Source organism: Cynocephalus volans, chromosome 4, assembly GCF_027409185.1.
Source record: "Cynocephalus volans isolate mCynVol1 chromosome 4, mCynVol1.pri, whole genome shotgun sequence".
Taxonomy (NCBI): Eukaryota; Metazoa; Chordata; class Mammalia; order Dermoptera; family Cynocephalidae; genus Cynocephalus; species Cynocephalus volans.
In genome coordinates this window covers 8,412,961-8,434,084 of record NC_084463.1, presented here as the reverse complement: position 1 = coordinate 8,434,084, position 21,124 = coordinate 8,412,961, and the positions used below count along the sequence as shown (strand labels likewise).

General features: G+C 37.1%; 1 protein-coding gene across 1 annotated transcript in view; it reads right to left on the bottom strand.

Moving 5' to 3' along the window:
- Window positions 1–21,124, bottom strand: part of SIK2 (salt inducible kinase 2) — a 115,645-nt gene that overhangs the window by 28,980 nt on the left and 65,541 nt on the right. Inside the window, exon 4 of the mRNA XM_063093861.1 lies at window positions 16,440–16,601. Coding sequence (XP_062949931.1) covers window positions 16,440–16,601 — 162 coding nt within the window. The remainder of the gene's footprint in view (window positions 1–16,439; window positions 16,602–21,124) is intronic.

The window sequence follows — 21,124 nt, the reverse complement described above, 5'->3', positions numbered from 1 at the left end:
TTTTAATTTCTTCACAGGAATCTGGATAATCTGCTTCATTCAGTCTGCAGATTTCTGCACAAGCATTTAGTGAAATGAGGGGTGAGGAAGAGGATGAAATATGAAAATGCAGGATTTGTTTCTGACCGCCATTTTTCAAGTGGAATGGAATATATTCATGTTTCATCATATTAAACAAGTTCACTCATTCCTTCATTAACATTTGGATGCCATACATGTGTTAACCAGTGTGCAAACACAGCAGAGAGTTTCACAACAATACAGAATAATATAAGATCCCATATTATCATCTGACTTTTGGAAAGCATTATGAAAATAATCACTTGGGCATTCCTCTCTGCCAGACTCAGATGCAACCTAGCCTTGCTGGAAAGATAACATCTTTCTAGTTTAATCATCTGATTGGCAATTAATACCTAAAACTATGGTTACTATGTCTCTCAGACATTTTGCTTGCTGTTTCTCTGTCATAAAACTTATGCCATGCAATGTTGGATCTACTTTGATATTTTTTAAAACTTTTTATTTTGGGGCCGAGCCCATGGCGCACTTGGGAGAGTGCAGCGCTGGGAGCGCAACGACGCTCCCGCCGCGGGTTCGGATCCTATATGGAAATGGCCAGTGCACTCGCTGGCTGAGTGCCGGTCACGAAAAAGACAAAAAAAAAAAAAAAAAACCTTTTTATTTTGAAAAACTTTTAGATTTACAGAAAATTTGCAACAATAAAGTGAGAATTCCCTATACTCTTCACCCAGCTTCCCCTAATGTTAATATTTTACATACCTATAGTGCAATTATTGATACTAAGAAGCATAAATTCAATGCTGTTAACTAAATCACAGATTTCATTAAGATTTCCCCATTTTTTCCACTAATGTCCCCTTTTCAGTTCAAGATTTCACACTGCATTTAGTGTCATACCTCCTTAGTCCTCCCCAATTTGTGATAGGTCCTGTCTTTCCTTTTCTTTTATGAACTTGAAGAGTATCAGTTATGTATTTTTTAGACTGTTGCTCAATTTGGCTTTGTCTGAGACTTTCTCATGATTAGATTCAGGCTATGATTTTTTTGAGAAGAACATCACAGAGGTGATCTGCTCCTCTCAATGCATGATATAAGGGGGAGTGTCATGTTATGTCTACTTACTGGTGAGCCTGACCTTGGTCACTTGATTAAGGTGGTGTCTGCTGGGTTTCCCCATTGTGAAGTTACTATCTTTCCCTTTGTAAATAATAAATACTCTTGAGAAGATATATTGACACTACAGGTATTCTGTGTTCCCTTGAATGTTTATTCACTAGTTTTATCATTCGCTGGTTGATCTTGATTGCAGCAAAGATTACTTCATGTTCTAATGGTGACTTTTCATTTCCCTCATTTCTTCCACTTATTTTATAATTTTACCTTTAATTGACAAATAATAATTGTATGTATTATATATTTATGGGGTACAATATGATATTTTGATATATTTTTACATTATGGAATGATTAAATCTCACTAATTATTGAGATAGGGTGGCCCCCACTTTCATAACATACGCAATTTGCTTCTGTAAAACTGCTTGCTGTGTGACAAGGTAGATTAATTAAGTTTAAATAGTGTTTAAATTGCTTAGAAAATGTTGTTTGGAAATCCTCCTCAGCTCTTCAGCACCCTTGATAGAAGTTAAAAGCTAAATATTAGCCTGCACTTAGAGAAGTTTGAATTTTGTTTGCTGTTCCCCACCCAAGCTGCCCCTGAGTGATTAACGGGCTTGTTTCAGCTTCTGTTTTAAGTTTGCACTAGGGTCCCCAAACCCCCTCCTCACACCAGGAGGGAATGTGTGTATGTGTGTAACTATATGATAACTATATGTGTGTGACTATTTGATAATTTTAACTGTGTGACTAATGTAAAAATGTGCCTTTTAAAAACCTCCCTAAACTTCAAGTCAGGGCTGCTCTCTTCCAAGACTTTCTTGGAGGGACAGTCTCCGGCTGACCAATAAAGACCCCCTTTTAAATTCTCAATTGGGTGTTCTGGTTCCTTTTCTGTGCGGCAGCCTCACAACATTATTAAATCCATAACCTCATTAATTACAATTCCTCTCTAAGGAAAAGTTGCCCATTCTCCCTCTTTACTTATTTATTCATTCAATCATTTGCTTATTTATTAGCCATATTATATATTTTATCCTCATACTTATTTTATTCTTTGGGTTATAATTCAATACTATTGTTATTTATTTTGATGTGCAAATGGTTCCAGCTTTGGCCATTAGCAGCTAATTCATACTGGTGTTTTGTCCTTTCAATAGATCTCCATTTTTTATATATTTTATTTTAAGCATGTCCTTATCTTCTGGCATCAGAAGATGTTCCAGGATCATCTTGTATTTTCCCTGCCCCAGCCTTGCATCAACCACTTCTCCAAGGAGCCCTGGTTCCTTTTACTGAAGAATGGCATTTAGAAACCAAGACTAAGCCCTAGATGTGCTAATTAACCCTCCTACGTACCTATAGCTGCAAGTGATTTAGCCAGTATTCAAAAATACAGGTCCTTTGAAATCCAAGCCAGGTGTTCTTTATTACTATATCACAGATGTTCCAAAGATGTAACTAATTGAAAGTTGAATCCAACTTAAAACTAGAGGTAAAGCTGTCATAAACCCAGGAAAAAATCCTTTACATGAAATAGACATGAGAGATTTTCTAATTTATCACTGTGGTAGCAGAAGTTGGCAAGTGAGGGCTTTCCTTTCTCTATATAATATTAGAAGCTATATTAACAGCATCCTTAGTAAATGAATGGGAATAATTAGGATATTTACAGAGTAAATGTCAGAAATATATGCTTACATTCATTTCGGGAATCTTCATTCATTTTAAGAATGCATGATGTGCTAAATAGACACACCTTGTCCTTTTCATATGAAGATGATACATGCTCCCGTCCCTACAAGCCTAAAGCATACGCTCCGAGGTTGTAATCTAACAATGGTTTTGAGATTTCTTGATACATCCATATTCTCTCATCTGGTTTCTGTGTGGCCTGAAATGTTTGTACTCATAGAAGGTAAGATTTGGGGTAGTCTTTAACCAATCATCAGTAGCTGACTCTCATGGAAATCAACTGGGCCTCAAAAGCTGATCCTCTGTCTCTCATCTAACTAACCAGTAACAGGCTATGGATATATTTAAACACAGTATTAAAACTGCTATTCTTCTTTTCTGCTCTATATTTTGAAAGATGACTGACTGACCTATATCTTCCTGATAACAAAAACCATTACTGTCATCACTGCATTACATAAATTATCAGTGCCCAAACATCATTAGCAAAGGGCCAATGTTTTAGGAATAACAAGGCCTTGCATAGAGTAAATAAGGTGATCCTGATGATTACTGTCTAATGGGAACCAAGCACAGTATAGAGAATTTTGTTCTGTTTGTTGGAATGAAATGATGAAATATATCAAACATTAACATGCATACAAATCACCTGGGGAAACTGCTGAAATGCAGATTCTGATTCAGAAGGTCTAGGGTTGGGCATTTCTAACAAGCTCTGAAGTGATGCTCATGCTGCTGATCTCTTTGAGTAGCCAGGAAACAGAATAAAACAGGTTGTGAAAAAGAAACAGTGGGGCTGGCCAGTCCGTGGCTGACTTGGGAGAGCATGGTGCTGATAACACCAAGGCCACAGGTTCGGATCTCTATATAGGGATGGCCAGTTAGCTCACTTGGGAGAGCCTGGTGCTGATAACACCAAGTCAAGGGTTAAGATCCCCTTACCAGTCATCTCTTAAAAAAAAAAAAAAAGATACAAAGATGCTAAACAGTTTGTCAATAACCACTGCAAAATGGTAATTATCAAATACTTTCAGGATTTTTATTTAAATGACATAAAGACTAGGAGAAATTGTTAGGTAAACTAAGTCTTTTTTTAAAAAAAGGAAAAAAGCAAACAAAACATTGAAAACAATTCTTCAAGCTAAAAAAAAGTAAATGATTTCTAGGAATCAACACAACCAAGGCAATTTTTAATCTCTAGGATTGTGTTAAAATGTCTAATTTATAATTTAAAAAAATCCTCCTACAGAGCAGCAGATGGCTTTAGGGTTAAATTTATCCTAGTTTCTAAAATTACCAGTAGAATTCAGCTATCCAGCCTCGATGAAGAGTTACACATCCTTTGTGATTCTTATAATGGGAGTGAAGAAGACTACGAGGAAGTGAAAGCTTGCAAATGACAGGTAGGGGAGTGACAGAGACAAAGCTGACCCACTGCACACCCTGAATACCGATCAGCCAGCAATGACGTCAGTGCATACTTTGTTGCCCACCGGCAAGAAAAGGCCAGTTGCATAGTTCACTTCCGAACATCAGTCACTCTTTCTGACAGGAGGGCAAGGGAACAATCATCACAGTCCAGATAAAATGTGATCCTGCTGACCAGTGAAAAACATCTATTTGTCCAATGAGCTAAGAAGGAAATAAATCATCTTCTTTAGCCCCAAAGTAAAGGGCAGGTTGGGAGGGGGAGATGAAAAGGGGAAAACCCAAACCAAACCAAGCCCTTTGAGCTCTCGTCCATATTTTAGGCTTAATGTGCTGCTAGTCCTAACTAGGATTGAAGGATGCAGAAAAAGAAACCTCACACTTGCTGGTGCAGAGCTCTTTGTACACTTTACATAAACTAGTGGCAGGAGGATAACAAGTGAAAGACTTTCAATAAATATTTTCCCAAATATTGTCTTTCCCCCCCCCCTTTTTCAGTTCAAGGGCACAAAACTGCAATTGTATATGCAGAAACCTTGTCTCAAGGTCTTCTAATTGAAAGAAAGTTGTTAGAAGCAATGATGAGAGAAGATGCGCTACCGCACCAAATCAGAAAGGAAGCATTCCTCTTAAGCTAAAGTGACTTGTGATGCATGGTCAGATTAATCAGGCTAATTAATTACACATTACTAATTACATTTAAGGTCTCACTCTCTCAAAAAAAATTAATTTGCATCAAGCAGAGACAATTTAGAATGTAAGTGATAACCTTATTCCTTTAGGAACTGTATTAATAAAGCTTTAACGCCTTGGTTATAAAAAAAACAAAACATGCTAATGAGGGTTATGTGGCTATCACAAATTTAAGGCTTTGTTTTCACATGGAATCAATCATACTTTGAATACAAATAATAGCTACCTTTCATTGAAGGTACATGGTGCCAGGAGCTTTAATCAACAATTTACTTAACAAACACTTAACAGCACTATGTACCAGGCACTGTTCTAAGTACATTGCAAATATTAACTCAAGTAATAACCACTATGAGACATGAACTTCTATTATTCCTCCCTTACAGACAAGGAAACTGAGAACAGAAAGGTTAGGAAATGTGTCCAAGGTCATGGAGCTAATAAGTGGCAGAGCCAGGATTCAAACCCAGGCAGCCCTGCTCTGGGGTCCATACTCTTACCCTATACTGCCTCCCTGTCTCTACCATTATCACTAATCCCTACAGTGTTCTTGAAAAACAAATTAATCTCTCTTTTAGCAGACATGGAAACCTGGGCCTAGAGAGGTTAAATAATCAGCCCAAGGTCAGCTACTAAGTGACACTGCCAGAATCTGCACCAGTATTGTCTGTTACCAAACTCAGCATTCTTTACATGAAGCCCTATTTGAACTGTGATTATTTCCTGAAAACCTCCTCCAAGTAATTCATACATTTTTATCCTTATCTAAGTATTTATTACAAACATTTCAGACTGGGAAAGTTGGAGAATAAAACTAAATGTCCTTCATCTATTTATTCTCAATTTAATGCCTGACTAGCCATAGACAAAATAGCTAGGAGGAAATAGTACTATAATTACTAAAACTACTGAAACCAAGATTACTTTGCATTCAGCCTCTTACTCTGAACATCCTAACACTTGTAATTGAGGCAAGGAGCACACACAGATGTGGGTGAATCCATGGTTCTTTAATGTCTGAGGTCTTTTACCCACTGGGGGAGCACAAACTAGAAACTAATCTCAAAGCCATGTTTCTGTACTTATTAAAACGAACCATATCTGATACTTCTATTCCATTTTTTGTCTTATAAACACAGATATTTTAATTTTAACCTAGTTTTGATTAGTGCTTCTTTTCAATTTCAACATAAAGTGGCTAAAACAGTTCATTTATTTAGCTTATTTAGCAGAGATCTTCATAAGTGAAAGAAACAGAAATAGGTATAATTTGAGAATAATTTTGGAGAATCGGCGCAAAGGAACGGCTTCGAAAGGGTGTCTTTACCCTGCCGAGAACCAGGAATCTTCCCCCAACTGGCGCACGCGACCCGCCGGTGTGCCGCAGCCGCAGATGTGGAAACATGGAGGTCTGAGCCAGCGTGTGTCACCCCGGGCTACAGCGGTGACCATGGCTTCTGACCCCCCACCCCCACCTGCCCGTCCCTGGAGCTGGAAGCGAATGAACCCGCGGCCGAGACAGGGAGACGTCCAGTGGGAGAGGCAGAAGCTCCACGGAGACCACACGACCTGTGGGGCCGCCACTGCGTAATCCAACAGGTAGGCTTCGCTGCTGCCACCCAGCTTCATTCCCAGCCCAGCCCAGTGCATACAGAGTGGGGAGACGTCCGGCAGGGGAGGCGGGAACTCCACAGGGTCCACACTGCTGCCGCACAATCCAGAAGCAGGTAGGCTTCACCACCGCCACCCGGCTCCATCCCAAGCACGGCCTAGTGCGCACAGAGAAGGGAGACATCCTGCAGGGGAAGGGGAAGCTCTGCAGAGACCACACGCTCTGCGGTGTCTCGGCGCATCCCAGTAGCCCGGACCAGAGCACACGGAACAGGGAGTCACTGAGGTAGCGATACCAAAATGGCAACCACAGCAACATCTTAGTCATTCAATAGTGTCAAACCTGTGGACTGTGAAACCCCCTGCCACAATGAATAAACATCAAAGAAAAGATACCAGAAATATGAAAAATCAAGAAAGTACACCACGAAAAGATAATAAATCTCAAGCTCTAGATCCTACAGACAAGAAGCCCTTGAAATGACTGACAAAGAATTTCGAGTGATAATTCTAAGGAAACTGAATGAGATACAAGAAAACTCAGCTAGACATCATGATGAAATGAGGAAAAGCATACAGGACCTGAAAGAGGAAATGTACAAGGAAATCAATGCCCTGAAAAAAAATGTAGCAGAACTTGCCAAACTGAAGAAGTTATTCAGCGTAATAAAAAACACAATGGAGAGCTTAACCAACAGGCTTGTGGAAGTTGCAGAGAGAACCTCTGAACTTGAAGATGGGCTGTTTGAAATAACACAAGCAGATTAAAAAAAAGGAAAAAGAATCAAAGGCATTGAAGAAAATCTGAGAGCGATATCAGACAACCTTAAGCGCTCAAATATCAGACTCATGGGTATTCCAGAAGGGGAGGAAAAAGGAGATTGCATTGAAAACACATTCAACAAAATAGTGGCAGAAAACATCCCAGGTATAGGAAAAATCACAGATCTTCAGATCCAGGAAGCTCAACGATCTCCAAACGTATTCAATCCAAAAAGGTCTTCTCCAAGACATGTTATAGTCAAATTGGCAAAACTCAAAGACAAAGAGAGAATCTTAAAAGCTGCAAGAGAGAAGCATCAAATCACCTATAAGGGAGCCCCAATCAGGCTAACATCAGACTTTTCATCACAAACCCTAAAAGCCAGAAAGGAATGGGATGATATATTCAAAATACTAAAAGACAGAGATTGTCAGCCAAGAATACTCTACCCTGCAAGGCTATCCTTCCGAAATGAAGGGCAAATAGTATATTTCTCAGACAAACAAAAACTGCGGGAGTTCACTACCACACGACCACCCTTACAAGAAATCCTCAAGGGAGTACTGGGTTTGGTTCCTGAAAAATAACTACCACTGCTATAAAAACCCAAGAAAAATCAAAACCCACTAGTATAATAAAAAATGGCATTCATGAAGAGAAAACAAACAAACAAAAATGCTATCTACAACCTAAGGAACCAACAAACACAGAAAACAAACAGTAAATCAGAAAGCAAGGAACAAAAGACACCTAAGACAACCAAACAACAATCAATAAAATGCTAGGAATAAATCAACACGTTTCAATAACAACTCTTAGTGTAAAAGGCTTAAATTCCCCAATCAAAAGACACAGACTGGCTGACTGGATTAAAAAGGAGGGGGCCGAGCCCGTGGCGCACTCGGTAGAGTGCTGTGCTGGGAGCGCGGCGACGCTCCCACCACGGGTTCAGATCCTATATAGGAATGACCAGTGCACTCACTGGCTGAGTACCGGTCATGAAAAAATGACAAAAAAAAAAAAAAAAAAAAAAAGGAGGACCCAACTATATGCTGCCTTCAAGAGACCCACCTCACCCATAAGACTCACACAGACTAAGAGTGAAAGGATGGAAAAAGATTTACCATGCAAACAGAAAAGAAAAACGAGCTGGAGTAGCTATTCTTATATCTGACAAAGGAGACTTTAAACTAAAAACCATAAAAAGAGACAATGAGGGACACTACATAATGATAAAAGGACTGATCCATCAAGAAGACATAACAATCATAAATATGTACACACCCAATGATGGAGCAGCCAGATTTATAAAACAAACTGTATTAGACCTAAAGAAGGAAATAGACACTAATACCATAATAGCAGGGGACCTGAACAGCCCAATGTCAATATTGGACAGATCATCTAGGCAAAGAATCAGCAGAGAAACACAAGATCTAAACAATACTCTAGACCAATTGGACTTGGCAGATATCTACAGAACATTCCATCCAACAACCTCAGAATATTCATTCTTCTCATAAGCACATGGATCATTCTCCAGGATAGATCATATATTAGGTCATAAATCAAGTCTCAACAAATTCAAAAAAATTGGAATTAGCCCATGTATTTTCTCAGACCATAATGGATTAAAACAAGAAATCAATAACAAACGAAATCTGGAAACTATACAAACACATGGAAATTAAACAGCATTCTACTTAATGACATACGGGTCCAAGAAGAAATCAACAGGAAATCAAAAAATTTATTGAAACAAATGAAAATAATGATACATCATACCAAAACCTGTGGAATACTGCAAAAGCATTATTAAGGGGGAAATTTATTGCATTAAATGCTCACCTCAGGAGAATGGAAAGATGGCAAGTGAACAACCTAACACTTCACCTTAAAGATCTAGAATAACAAGAACAATCCAAACCTAAAGTTAGCAGACAGAAAGAAATCATTAAGATCAGAGCAGAACTGAATGAAATTGAAACCAAAAAAAACAATACAAAAGATCAATGAGGCCGAGCCCGTGGCGCACTCAGGAGAGTGCGGTGCTGGGAGTGCAGCAACGCTCCCGCCGCGGATTCGGATCCTATATAGGACTGGCCGGTGCACTCACTGGCTGAGTGCCGGTCACGAAAAAGACAAAAAAAAAAAAAAAAAACAACTAAGCAAAAGATCAATGAATCAAAAAGTTGGTTTTTTGAAAAGATAAATAAAATTGACAAACCATTAGCATGGCTAACAAAGAAGATTCAAATAACAAAAATTAGAAATGAAAAAGGTGATATTACAACTGATTCATCTGAAATACAAGGAATCATTCGAGACTACTATAAACAACTATACGCCAACAAGTTTGAAAATCTGGAGGAAATGGATAAATTTCTGGACACACACAAGCTCCCAAAACTGAGCCATGAAGATGTAGAAAATCTGAACAGACCAATAACAATAAAGGAGATTGAAGCTGTTATCAGAAGGCTCCCAACAAAGAAAAGCCCAGGACCAGATGGATTCACAGCAGAATTTTACCAAACATTCAAAGAGGAATTGACACCGATTCTTTACAAACTATTCCAAAAGACTGAAACAAACGCAAGTCTCCCGAACTCATTCTATGAAGCAAACATCATCCTGATACCAAAACCAGGTAAAGATATAACCAAAAAAGAAAACTACAGGCCGACATACTTGATGAATATAGATGCAAAAATCCTCACTAAAATACTAGCAAACAGAATACAGTAACACATACGTAAAATTATTCACCACGATCAAGCGGGATTCATCCCAGGGATGCAAGGTTGGTTCAACATACGCAAATCAATAAATGTGATACACCATATTAACAAAATCAAACACAAGGACCATATGATCATCTCTAAAGATGCTGAAAAAGCATTTGATAAAATTCAACACTCATTCATGACAAAGACCCTCTAAAAGTTAGGTATAGAGGGAAAGTATCTCAACATAATTAAAGCCGTATATGCCAAACCCACTGCCAATATCATCCTGAATGGGGAAAAGCTGAAAGCTTTTCCTTTAAGAACAGGAACTAGACAAGGATGCCCACTCTCACCACTCCTATTCAACATAGTGTTGGAAGTACTAGCCAGAGCAATCAGAGAAGAGAAGAAAATAAAGGGCATCCAGATTGGAAAAGGTGAAGTCAAACGGTCCCTGTTTCCAGATGTCATGATCCTATATATCAAACAGCCTAAAGCCTCTACAAAAAAACTCTTGGAGGTAGATAAATGACTTCAGCACAGTATCAGGATACAAAATCAACACACAAAAATCAGTAGCATTTCTTTTCTCCAATAGTGAACATGCAGAACGAGAAATCAAGAAAGCCTGCCCATTTACAATAGCCACCAAAAAAATAAAATACTTAAGAATTGAGTTAACCAAGGAGGTGAAAAATCTCTATAATGAGAACTACAAACCACTGCTGAGAGAAATTAGAGAGGATACAAGAAGATGGAAAGATATCCCATGCTCTTGGATTGGAAGAATCAACCTAGTGAAAATGTCCATACTACCCAAAGTGATATACAAAGTTAATGCAATCCCCATCAGAATTCCAAAGACATTTTTCTCAGAAATGGAAAGAACTATCCAGACATTTATATGGAATAACAAAAGACCACGCATAGCCAAGGCAATGCTGAGCAAAAAAAATAAAGCTGGAGGCATCACACTACCTGACTTTAAACTATACTATAAAGCTATAATAACCAAAACAGTATGGTACTGGCATAAAAACAGACACACTGATCAATGGAATAGAATAGAGAATCCAGAAATCAACCCACACACCTACAGCCATCTGATCTTTGACAAAGGCACCAAGCCTATACACTGGGGAAGAGACTCCCTCTTTAGCAAATGGTGCTGGGAGAACTGGATATCAATATGCAGGAGAATGAAACTAGACCCACACCTTTCACCATACACTAAAGTCAACTCAAAATGGATTAAAGAATTAAATATAAACCCTGAAACAATAAAACTTCTTAAAGAAAACATAGGAGAAACACTTCAGGAAATAGGACTGGACACAGACTTCATGAATACGACCCCAAAAGCACGGGCAACCAAAGGAAAAATAAACAAATGGGATTATATCAAACTAAAAAGCTTCTGCACAGCAGAAGAAACAATTAACAGAGTTAAAAGACAACCAACAGAGTGGGAGAAAATATTTGCAAAAGATACATCTGACAAAGGATTAATATCCAGAATATACAAGGAACTCAAACAACTTTACAAGAAAAAAACAAGCAACCCAATTAAAAAATGGGCAAAAGAGCTAAGTAGGCATTTCTCTAAGGAAGATATACAAATGGCCAACAGACATATGAAAAAATGCTCAACATCACTCAGCATCCGGGAAATGCAAATCAAAACCACACTGAGATACCATCTAACCCCAGTTAGGATGGCTAAAATCCAAAAGACTATGAACGATAAATGCTGGCGAGGTTGCGGAGAAAAAGGAACTCTCATACATTGTTGGTGGGACTGCAAAATGGTGCAGCCTCTATGGAAAATGGTATGGAGATTCCTCAAACAATTGCAGATAGATCTGCCATATGACCCAGCTATCCCACTGCTGGGAATATACCCAGAGGAATGGAAATCAACAAGTCGAAGGTATACCTGTTCCCCAATGTTCATCGCAGCACTCTTTACAATAGCCAAGAGTTGGAACCAGCCCAAATGTCCATCATCGGATGAGTGGATACGGAAAATGTGGTATATCTACACAATGGAATACTACTCAGCTATAAAAACGAATGAAATACTGCCATTTGCAACAACATGGATGGACCTTGAGAGAATTATATTAAGTGAAACAAGTCAGGCACAGAAAGAGACATACCACATGTTCTCACTTATTGGTGGGAGCTAAAAATAAATAAATAAATTCATACACACACACACACACACACACACACACACACACACACACACACACACACAAAACGGGGGGGGGGAGACATAACAACTATAATTCCTTGAAGCTGATATGACAAGCAAACAGAAAGGACATTGTTGGGGGGGGAGAGGGAGGAGGGAGGGAGGTTTTGGTAATGGGCCACAATAATCAACCACATTGCATATTGACAAAATAAAATTAAGAAAAAATAAAAGAAAAAAAAAAAAGAATAATTTTGTATTTTATTCTTCACTGGCTCTTGTAATTTCTTTCCATTAGACCCATCTTTCCCATATGTTAGATTTCTTTAAAATTCAAGAATTCTCAGAGATCAGACGATATTCTTAAAGGAAAGCAGGGCCATCAAAAAGTTGTAAAATCTGGGCTGGCTGGTTAGCTCAGTTGGTTAGACGTGGCACTGTAACACCAAGGTCAAGGGTTAAGATCCCCCTACTGGCCAGCCACTCCCTTCCCCAAAGTTATATTATCTATGGATAAAAATACATGTGTAATCCTTCATGATCTGACCCCACCTACCTGTCTAGGCTCTTTTCCTATCATTCCTCACTGGCACTTACATTCCACTAGTAAGGCCTGTAGTTTCCCTAAACACTCCAAATTCTCTGGGGCCTCTTTGCCTTTGCACATACTGATCCATCTGCTTTAAGATGCCAGCCACCCTGATCCCTGCCCCTCTCTCTTCCTTTCTCTATCTCTGTCCCCCACCCCCAATTCCACCACAAATACCTTTTTTGTTAATCAAGTCTTAGTTAATAATTTCCTCGATTCTTCCAGGCAGAGTTAGTCTTTCTCCTAGCCTCATGACCTTGAAGACAATGATCTTTTTGTGTTATATTTGCTTAAAGGTCTGGTTCTTTATTTAACTCCTTGGGGTGAGAGCAGCGTTAAGCTTTTTTAACATTGATATTGTTTTTGTCTTAAAAGGTGCATATTTCCAGGACTTAGCCCAACAGCATAAAAGATGTTTTATAAACACCTACTAAAATTTGGGGTTGAGGGTAGTGAGGATGAGAGAGAAAAAGTGTGGGCAAGAAAATACCTAAGTGCTTAGATGTACTCTGTGTGTGTGTGTGTGTGTGTGTGTGTGTGTGTGTGTGTGTGTGTGCGCGCGTGCGCACACGTGTGTGCATGTACATGTACATGTCTCCTCTTGTGAGGAATGGAAGCAGGGACATGAAATGTATAAATATGGAATGATGGAACCGGAATTCAGTTAGTGAATATCCCTTGAGGAATAACTAACACCTAATGCTTGGAAACTACAACATGGTGTTGTGGAGGAAGCACAGATATTGTGTTCAGAGAGACCTAGGTTTGAATTCCAGATCTGCTACTGGTAATCTGCATCACTTTAGCAAATTATTTAATCTCTTTGCATTTCAGCTTTCTCATCTAAAAACTGGCAATAGCTATGCAGCTCCCAAGGTTGCTGTAAAGATGAAATGATACAAGCACCTAGCAGAGTACCTGAAAACAGTGAGGGCTCAATTAAATGTTAGTTGTCCCGCTATCTTTAATCAGAGAGTACAACTTTAGGTATCTGACATTTTAACTGTCTTCTATATAATTAGAAGGCCTTGAAATTTAGATATTCAAAAACAAAAATAAAAACAGTAAAAACAAAACAAAACCTGTATATCACATTGGAAACACTAAGTTGATCTACCTATATTTTAGGCTGCAATTATAGTAGACATGCCAGGCAAAACTAGGTTATAACCTTAGAGCAATCTTCTGTATTTTTTGTTTGCAAATTTCTTTGATGTCTTATTTTGACATTTTCTTTTGAGATATTAAAGCACTTTGTAATTCCTATAGTATATGATTCACACCTTTAACCTTTCTCTGCCTAAAGAGACTCCCAGAACTCCTTTCAGCTATTGTTTTTATGAATTTTTTGTTTTTGTAATAAAGGAATGTAAAGGTGAAGCAAAGGTTTCCTCCTTTTTTCTGCAGAGCTAAGAATGTAAAAGGACCTTCTCTGAAAAAGACAATTTTAGAGCAGCTGATGCTTTCAAGGAGGAATGATCAAAAAAATTCCAGTGAAGTGAATTACAGAAGATTAGCAAAAAGGAGTGAAATGAATGATACCAAATGGAAGGACCAAGAGAAGATAAAGGAAAAAAAACACAAATGGGAGAAGTGAACACAGATTTTAAAAAACTATGGAAACATAATACTGTGTATTGCATTTTCACAACAAAAAAGGACAAATGAATTTACAAATCTTTATATATATATATATATATATGTAAAATATATGCATATATATATATATATATATATATATATATATATATATATATATATATATATATATATATATATATATATATATATATAACAAACTAACTTAAAAGACACTTTGTTTTATTAAGGCAACCCCATATGAAGAAAAAAACCCAACACATGATAGAATGGAAAATCCATTACATGTCCTATAAAATATGTAGCACTATAATTTAAAACAAAACAAGTAAAAATGATTTACCATCTCCAAAATGCCCAAGACAGAAACTAATGGGAAATTACATAGAAACAAATCAGTTAAATGCACAAATCAGAGATTTTTACTTATATTTTATTCCACAATGCAGCAAACCAGGGCAACTGCTTTCTCCTTAAACTTACTCAGTGCAGTGAGTATCCAACCAACCTAGTCAACCAATAATTTCTTGGCTAGCTCCTCACATCTGAATGTCTCCCTGCTCCTTTCTAACAATCCTAGAACAAAACACCACCACTTGTTACTATGCTAAGTGTTTAACACATGCCCCTATCTTCTTCAAAACCCTACCTAAAATAAATAAACCTCCCTTCCACACCTTCAATCTCTACTGCGGCTGCTCTAGTTTAGATCTACATTTTCTTAATTGTACTACTGCATTATATTTCTTATTAGTCTTCCTGTCTTCAATCTTACCCACATCTCCCATCTATCTTAATATCTATCTCTGCCAGAGACATATTTCTAACATGCAAATCTAATCAGGTGATCCCAATCCCACTTTTACCCCAACCCATGCCCTAAAATTTTCAATAGGCTAGCTCCCCCATTACCTACAGAATAAACTCTAAAACCTTTCACATGGCATTCTAGACCCTTCATATTCTGCTCTTTACCTACCTGCTCCTCCTGCATCAATCCCTGAGGCCTACAGATTTTACACTGAACCGTTAAAGAGCTACAGTTTCCCACCATTCCCATCTCTGTCTACCTGCCTGCAACATCCTACTTCTGTTTATCTTCTTGGCAAGCTTCTAATTCATCTCTCAAGCCTAAGTTCAAGTAGTTCCTTTTCTGTGAGGCTTCCCTGACTCCTCAGGACTGATGTTCCTTCACCTATATTTCTACCACAGTTTGTACATAACTTTTTTATGGCAACTATTGTACTATATATATATTTACCTTTATTAAGGTATAATTGACAAAAACTGTACATATTCAAGGTATATGTGATGTTTTGATATACATATACATTGTGAAATTATTTCCACATGTCATATTGTATTTAGCATAGCACAATACCTGACACAAACATTTATTGAGGGAATAAGAGTTTTGACTATGTGAATAAAGAAACTCAGAATATAAAATATTAAAGTTTTAACAATTGTGAAAAAGGTGGGAGGAAAACAAGAAAATAATCTCTACTCTTAGTCTCCATGTTATAAATCAAACCCTACTGTATCAGAGCAAGGCAAGGTTCTTCTGTCAAACATTTCTCATTCTACTTCCCTCACTTCCTTTGTCTTTCCTCTGTCTGTAACCTCATTGTAGCCATCAGCAACAGGGGAGCAGGTCAGAGTACCAGCAACCTGCACTGCTCCTCCAGCCCTATCTGTCCCTCTAATCACTTGCACACTCAAACAAATAGCCCTCGTCCAGCAGACACCCCCCCCAAGGGACCTGGACACAAATCAGACCCCAGGTGTAGCCCTGCCACTGTGTGTATTCATAATGAACTTTCTTCCATTACTTTAAATTACACATAGAACTAAGAAAACGAACAAAATACAATTTGAGAAAACTTGATGTCATCAGGTAGAAATGCTCCTGAATCAGTGCCTGCAGGTCTATTTCCACACACCGAGTGTGACAGCTCACATTCGACCATGTTAGAATCAGGTATGCCCCTGTTACCTGCTATTTTGATATTCATGTTGTTATCCAGCAGAAGATTTTCAGCCTTGAGGTCACGGTGCACAATCTTCTGATTGTGACAATAATCAACAGCAGACAGAATTTGCCAGAATTTTCGCCTGGCTTCAGACTCATTTAACCGGCCGTGATTAGCAAGATAGTCTATAAAAGAAGAGAGAATTTAGAATTATTCACCGAAATAAAAGAACTCCACTATTAAAACTCAGAAATTTTTTTTCCTCGAGAAAGTTTTTTTTAATGGACAAGGATTGGTGTTCAAATAACATGCTGTTTTCCAAATTTCTTGCCTTTGGAGAAGTAATTCTAATCATATTTCACTGGAGTACAGATAAATGGTGAGATCCCAAGACCCAGACAACAGCAAGCAGTACAATATTCACTATGCAACTTAAATGATTTTTATGCCTAAGCACTCCTACTTTTTTGGGGAAAGTTTATTGAGTATTTCTCCTAATCACATTTTCAAAATAAAATCTATGTAAAACAGAGAACATGAATGAATTCTTTGGCATCATCAGAGAGGGGACATCTTTTCTTAAACATTGTTTTCATGCAATTATACAAACCACCTGTAACATGAGATATGGTGGTTCCTGGAGATAGCTTAAATAATTCACACCCCATTCTGTTTGAAGGAACAATTTTGATTTACTCAAGAACATGCAGACTTGCTCTCTAAACCAAACACTGCCATAATAGCCATGTTCTCCAAACTATAAGCCAAATACATTGTGCAAGATACATTAACTTTGTGCAGTGTTATAATCTTCATTAAAGTAGTTCACCTGAAAATTAATTCTACATATACTGTGTACGCGAATTCAATAAAACTAAACATTACAACTCATTCAAATTTCACCTAAAGATCTAATAAGCCTCTGAAATTATCTTTTGAGAGGGAGAGGGACCAACGCAAATCTTGAAAAACTTTTTTATTGAAGATAATTTTCCTAAGGAATTGAATTGAATGGGTCAACCAATAATCACAGTCACCACATATTTTCTGCTCTCATGTATGTGGTTTACTGGTTTTTAAGCTCCATGCCTTTGGCCCATGCCCTTCTCAATATTTACTATAAAATTTACTAATATTTGTACAATACTTTATAGTTTACAAAGCATGTTCATATCACAGTATCTCATTTAATCTTCCTAAAAACCTCCACGATAACTATTACCTAATTCCCATCTTATAGATAAGAAAGCTGAAGATCAGAGAGGTTAAGTAATCTGGCTGAATTCAGACACTTCAGTGAATAGTGAATAGTCGATCTGGGACTAGAAACTTTGACTGAATTTTTTTTTACTATATCAAATGTCTTTAGTAGACTCTTTCTGAAATCCTAATCTCCTTTCAAAACCCCACTCAAATACCACCCTGCCCTTAAAAAGTGCCTCATCACATCAAGTAGAAATAATCTCTCTTCTTTGAACTCCTTATCACTTACCATACACTGCTTCACTGTAATTACCCCATACACATTGTAAATATCCCAACGTGCACACATGTGCACACACGCACATGCACTCATACCCCTAACTCTAACATAGTATGTTTTGAAAAATAAAAGATACCTTCATTTAAGTTCCCTGAGGACAGGGACCATATTATTTTCTTCTGTACTCCCTGCAATGCTTAGCACTATGCACAAAACTTAGTACATACTTAATACTTAGCTGATTATCATAGGTACAATATTTAATACTTAGCTGATTAAGGTCCTATCATCGATGGTATTATGAACTTTTCCTTCAATAGTACTATAAAAAAGTGGAGTAGTATGCCATACTCTACATGCTATAGGCTTTAAATGTAAGTGGGCATTTTGTCTACTCTTCTACATCAGCTATTATCAGAAATTGAGATGGTCAGCTCATCACATCTTTCTCTTGCCTTTACAAAGCCTGCATAGTAGCCATCCGTAATTCTGAAGAAAGGATCACTTAAGAACAAATATGTATATGTACAATTTTTAGTCAAAATGTCCAAACTGTCATCAGAGAGGTTGTGTTTAAGAATTGGCAAGTGGACGGTGTGCCTTCTACGCTGAAGAGTAAACCAAAGTCTCCCTTTCAAACTGGCTGAGCTGGGCAATCCATAATAAAGGGTTGAACCTTTGGGCAAATATAACCTACTGAGAGGAATTTAACATTTTTTCTATAAGGGAATATCTTTTGACTAGGTAATAATATCTTTCCTAAAATTCCACACCAAATGCTACTTAAACTGTATCACTAAATGAGACAAATTTTTTTTCATGGACAAATGACTGACTTTTCCAGATAAAATTTCTTTCTGTTGAAAATGGTGGGTCAATGTGGGTTATTGAGAAAGATTTTTTGAGATTTCAGCAACACAGAGAAACCTAACAGATTCAATGTGAACAAGTGCAAGTTAATATATGTGGAAAAAGACCGCAAACTATTGACTACAAAACAAGTCCTGAAAAGAGCACTGGAATCTTTAGTTACTGTTTTTTGAAGCTATCAATCCAAACTGGTACTACCACAAACAAGGGGGAAAAAACTTTGAAGCTTGGATCAGGAAAGGTACTGTCTGAAAAACCAAGGGATGGCATATCTGAACCTAAAATGACCATGGAAAGTCAAAATCATCACATGTCAATAAATACACAACACACTGTGTAAGAAAAATAACAACATCCAAATTCCAGAGATTAAGAAACAACCTATTTTGAGAGGTGGTACTTTCACTCTTTAAGTGAAAATCTCAGCAAGTATTTCAGTATTTCTATTGTCTTCCCCATAGTTTGTGATTTCTGCAGTATAAGCATTCCTGAATACTATAACATCTGCTGTGAAATCAGTAATAGAAGTAACAGAGGCAGAAACCTGTGGCCGCAAATAAAATCAGTTTCTGTATACATCATTCCCTTTGAGGAACACTGTTATCAATCCAAACTCTAATTAATGCACAAGGTCCTCAAGTTAACATGTAAAAGGTACACTGATGTTTGAAGTTAAAAACTTTCACTACGATTACAGAGCAAACTTATAAATGTAATAGCAACTCTCTATACTAATTGCTTTGTGTATATTTTTGATGAATTGATAGTTTTAAGCATCTTTTCTTTTTTCCTATGTTTACATTTGTTCCAAGTGTTAAGTGAAATGTTATTTTACATTTGTTGACTTTAATAACAAAACTTTTCAAGGTTATATTTTGTCTATCTTCTTGGTTCCCTCATTTTGCTTTTCTGATGACTGATTTTTATTATTTTTTATAAAAATCATGGTCTGCAACTATGATATGCTGTGATAAGGGTTAGCACAAGATTAAATACATCCTAATAAATGCACCATTTTGTTAAATTTTTTAAATTCAAATTTTTAATTTTCTAACTTAATCTAAAAGTTTCAAATGTACATGAAAGTAGAGAAAATATAATGAATCCCCCAGATTCAAGAGTTATCAACATTTTACAATACTTCCTTCATTTATCTTTTTTGCTTTCATTGCTTTTTTTTCCCTGTAGTAACATAAAGCAAATCTTGACATCATTTTATTTCACCCTAAATACTTTTGTATATATCTCTAAAAAAAAAAAAAAGACATTTTCTTATATAAACACAATACCATTATCACACCTAACAAAATAAACAACTCCTTAATATCATCTAATAACCCAGTCTGAATGCAAACATCCCCAGTTGGCTTATTTGAATCAAGATCCAAACAAGATGTACATTTTGTATTTACTTATTTTGTCTTTGGAATCCTTTAACTCTGGAACAATTCCTCTCTACTCGTCCCCTCCCCTGTTTCCCCAAGCCACTGACTTGAAAACACGGGGTTGGTCATCCTATATTCTAGATTTATCCTTTGCTTCCTCATGATATTGTTTAATTTATTCTTCAATCTCCTGTATTTCCTATAAATTAGAATTCAAATACAAAGGACTGAACTGATTCAGGGGTTTTTTTGGAGGTTGGCAGGAATGTGTCATTGGTGCATCTACTAAGAAGAATGTAACATCTGGTTCTTCTGCTTTTAGGAGTGCTAAGATTGATCAGTGAGTTCTGGGAGTGAGAGCCTGATCCTTCAATTAAAGATTCTCATCAGTCTTTCTCCTGATAATATGGTTCTCAAACTCCAGTGTACATCAGAACCCATAGAGAGAGCTTGTCAACATATAGATTATTGGGACCTGTCCTCAGAGTTTCTGATCTAGTGCAGAATTTCTGAGAACCATAGCACTAATGGTTTTAGTATTCACTGGTGGTTATTACACAAATCAATGATTTCATTATGGGTTGCAAAATTGTGATTTTCTAATTTTTTGATTCCTACCACATTTATTAGATGAAATTCTTCTGCAGGGAAATTCTTCTAGAGATATTCCGTAGAATTTCTGTCAACCAGGGTTATTATTTAGTTATTCTGCAATACAACTTGAACAGGTTAGGAAAGATGAATGCTTAATTCTTCCTCTGTAAGTACTGATTTTCAGAGTAAGGAGCTGGCATACTAGCTACTTCCAATGATGACTATTAAAATGTATATTGTCTGCTTGTTTTATTTTTTAGCTCTCTTTTCTCTCTTTTTTTATGATTCTTTTAAGTATCATAATAAAGGCCTGGATTTTTATATATTCAAGTTGTTTCAATCAGCTGCAGTCATTATTCTTTCTGATGCTCAGATT